The sequence below is a fragment of the Octopus sinensis genome, linkage group LG16, assembly GCF_006345805.1.
Source record: "Octopus sinensis linkage group LG16, ASM634580v1, whole genome shotgun sequence".
NCBI lineage: Eukaryota > Metazoa > Mollusca > Cephalopoda > Octopoda > Octopodidae > Octopus > Octopus sinensis.
Window position 1 is genome coordinate 37987592 of NC_043012.1, and position 4324 is coordinate 37991915.

The 4324-nt window shown below is 35.6% G+C and overlaps 1 protein-coding gene across 1 annotated transcript in view; it reads left to right on the forward strand.

The window, feature by feature from the left end:
• The first annotated feature begins 2081 nt into the window (after positions 1 to 2081).
• LOC115220308 (putative uncharacterized protein DDB_G0286901) overlaps positions 2082 to 4324 on the forward strand; it is a 174696-nt gene continuing 172453 nt past the window's right edge. Inside the window, exon 1 of the mRNA XM_036510172.1 lies at positions 2082 to 2531. Within this exon, the coding sequence (XP_036366065.1) occupies positions 2082 to 2531 (450 nt within the window). The remainder of the gene's footprint in view (positions 2532 to 4324) is intronic.

Genomic DNA, 4324 nt, shown 5'->3' on the forward strand with positions numbered 1-4324 from the left:
TATAGGCCCAAAAATGTGCTTCAGTGTATCAGCCTGTGTGTAAGTGCCTGTTTACCGAAGTGTTTACTTAAAATTTACATATATTATATATATATAATATATATATATATATATCTATATATATATATATTATATATATATATATATATAATATATATATATATATATATATATATATATATATATCTATATATATATATATATATATATATAATATAATATATATATATATATATATATATATATATATATATATATATATACATACATATATATAATATATATATATATATTATATATATATATATATATATATATATATATATATATATATATATATATATATCGCCATACTAATATGGCATTCTTATAAAAATAAGAATAAAGCTGTCCGCTTATTAGCTCCATGAGGCCATCGCCTTAAGTTAGCTATTTGATACACAAACTGTATCCATATAACCTTTGAACGCTGCCGTTGTTCTCTTTTAGAGAGGCTTAGTAATTTTAATATTTCTATTATTGAAAACAAGTGGATGTATTCCACCGAAGCTAGGTAAATAAAACCTTTGAACAGAGATTGTCGGAAGCGACACCTACTGGTCTGGCTACGCTGCATTGAAAAGGGGCAATACCCCGAAACGCGTCTGTAGCTGCCGGCCAAGTAGTGTGGAGCGACTGACCTCCCTTGTTCAAAGGTTATATGGATACAGTTTGTGTATCAAATAGCTAACTTAAGGCGATGGCCTCATGGAGCTAATAAGCGGACAGCTTTATTCTTATTTTTATAAGAATGCCATATTAGTATGGCGATAACTATTATTTTCCGGGAACGCTGCCGCTGTTCTCTTTTAGAGAGAGTTAGTAATTTTAATATTTCTATTATATATATATATATATATATATATATATATGCACACATACATATAGTAAATCTAAAAATGAACAAACACAAAAAAAAAAAAACGAAACAACGCGAGGACATGGTTGATGCAACATCAATGAATGTGACGTTCGTTCTATTTTCGTAAATCCTCGACGACGAATCCTTGCCCGATCACGTGACTGGCTGCAAGTTTATGCAAATGAAAAGAACCATCGAGGCCAAGATGTGTCTCTCAATGATATTTATGGTGTTTTTAACACAAAATCCATAAGAAATGTTATTTCTGGACATATACTGCAGTAAATGGCCTATAAACAGCGTACATCCATTAACTATCCTATATAGTTTTTATCGACTGCGGCCATGCTGGGGCACAGACTTGAAAATTTTTTAGTCGAATGAATCGACCCAAGTACTTACTTAAAATGAACCAAACCTGGTACCTATTCTACCGGTCTCTTATGACAAACCGCTGGGTAACCTGACGTAGACACGCTGGAAGTGGTTGTCAAGTGGTGTTTAAGGGGACACACACACACACACACCACACAATTATGTTTTATTGTTATTGAGTCGCAAGAATCCGCAGAGCGTCGGTCGGCCAAGACACCTTATGCTATTTAGTTCTATCTTCTTGCGAACTGACTCCGAGGTAGACTTGGTCTTTAACACTCTCCCCACTTGCTCAGTAAAACGGAGGCTTTGTTATCCGCAAAATTCAATTCAATCAACCTTTCCTTTAATATAAAAAATATTCTCCGCTTTCAAAATAAGGAATCTAAGGGACGTAACTTGTTAAGAGTGCTCTCCCTTGATTTCCTTCATCTTTTCTTTTTCTTTTTTAAGACGCTTTAAAACGCAACGATTTTCCTTCAAGTTACGAGGACGAACGATTAGTTGTTGGTAAAATTAATATGTAAATGGCCGAGTATTCCGTGTACATTTAATTTAATCCTATGATACAATGTTACAACACTTATTGAATTACAACCACGGTTCAAAGAGAGAGAGAAAGAGGAGGGAGAGAGAGAGAGGTGGGGGAAGAGGAAGGAAGGAGAAAGAGGGGGAGGGAGTATCACTTTGTAGAATGAAGTCGAGTAATTCTTTTCTACGAAGTAGGATCAAACTGAAACTATAGTGAAATCACGGATCCTGTTATTTAAGTCGAAAGCAATCGACTCGACGCAGACGTGAATCTATGGTTATTTTGTTACTATGGCAACCAAGACAGTTTCTGAAGGCTTTCAAATCCCTTCGTGGTCATGAACCAATACTCTGGTTACGATTCACTGATGACTTATTTTTTGTCTGGGTAGGATCACAAGATACTTTAATTGACTTGTTGCATTTCTGTGACTGTTATGCTAGAAACTATGGCTTTGTGTCCAACATCAAATTTACGTCTAGTTTTTCAAAAACTAGCGTTGAAATTTTGGACACACAAGTTAAGTTTTCTGGAGGCAGAAAAGTGATAAAGTTATTTTGCGTCGTCCCACATTTATCTCCACCGCCGTTCCAATTATCCACATATAATTGGGCCAAATCTCAAATCCTAATTTTTGAGGATAAAACAGGATTTGTACTGATACAGAGGATTACTGGAAACATGCAAATGCTTTTGTACACCATTATGCTAAACGCGATTACAGTGAGTCACGATTAAAGGAAATTGCAAATGACATAGCTAAGATTAACAAGGAAAGTCAAACTTTCAAACATAATTTTTGCAAACAAAGTACAATATGTGACAGAATTCCTTCAGTGATTAACTGGCACCGAAATTTCGCCGGCATTTCAAATGTGATACATGAAAGTTACCAGCATGTTGCGGAAAAATATCCTCGTTTCAAGCAGATATTTCCTCAGCCGCCTATTGTAGTCTTTAGACGGAATAAAAATATAAGAGAACTATTAACCTCTGCTTCTGACTCCAAGAAAACTAACATTGGAGTATCTACACGCTGTACCTTGAAAAACAGCTGCAAGAGAGGTAAGCCCTATTCATTGTGCAACAACATGAATCAAGTCGATTCCATCAGGCATCATAACAGAAATGTTATGATTTACACGGAAGGTGGGACATGTAGAGATTCCCATTTGCTGTACGCAGCAGAATGCACCAAATACAACTTGATTTATGTTGGTTGTATAACAGAACAATTAAACAAAAGATTCAATGGACACATTTATGACGCCAGGCACAATAACAGTAGTTTGACAGAACTTGCCGAACGTCTTGGTTCAAACGGCTACAATTTTGAAAAGCACTTGAAAGTACATATTCTCAAAAAATATTCTGAATTTACTTCACTTTCAGTCCTCAAAATGCATGAGGAGAAATGTGTTTGTGAGTTATTGACATCAGGCCCTGGAAGGTTGAATAAAATGACAATTTCATCATATTTACAAAAAAACTGTTTAATGAAATATTCTTCTTTTTTTTCTCTTTTTTCTTTATCGGTTTGCCAGTTGTCAACTTGAAAATTGAAGATTGATGATGTCATTCCATCAACGTGGGAACGCTGGTTGCCTCGTTCAAATTTTGGATTTGAATTTCTATATATCACTTTTCATTTTGAACTAGACAAAGACAGGCAAGCTGTTGAAATATCGTTAAACCAATAAAATATCTATTGCAATAATAATAATAATAGTAATAATAATAATAATAATATGATAACAATAACAATAATAACTTGACAAGCGGAGCGAACCTCAGTAGACACGATATCTTCAATCAACAATCTAACGATATTGTATACTGTGCGACGTCTACTATGATGATGATGATGATGATGATGATGATGATGATGATCATGATAATAATAATTGATAGACAGAACTGTACTTAGAGACTGCAAGAGGAGGAAAAGTAACTTAGCCATGTGATGGATCGACTATCGTAACGCGTACGATGTGATCCAATATTTGGATTATGGAATGCATGAACCTATTTGGTATGGCATCGAATGTCGAGCGATTGCTTGGAAGAAGTATGGCGAATTGGAGGACTGACCTGACAGCAATACGGAATAAGCTTTGGGACAGTAGAAATTAGGAGGGGCATTTTCCAAGGGGACTGCCTGTCCCCACTGATCTTTGTACTGTGCTTGAGACCACTAACACTGATTCCGAGGAAAGCAAAAGCTGGCGATGTATTCAAAAGCCGCCAGCAAAAAGTCAACCACTTGTTACTCATGGATGACCTCAAACTTCATGGTAAAAATGAAGCCCGAGTCAGTTCCCTTGTTGATATGGTGTATACCTTCAGTGCAGATATCAGAATGGAGTTCGGACTGAGAAAGTGTGGTGTGTTAGTCTTGAAGAGAGGCAAAATCAAATGTATGGACGGACTAACGATACCGTCGGTTATGAAGCAGATAGAAGAGACAGGCTATAAGTACTTGGGGATTTTGGAAATGGATAAATTGATGGAGAAAG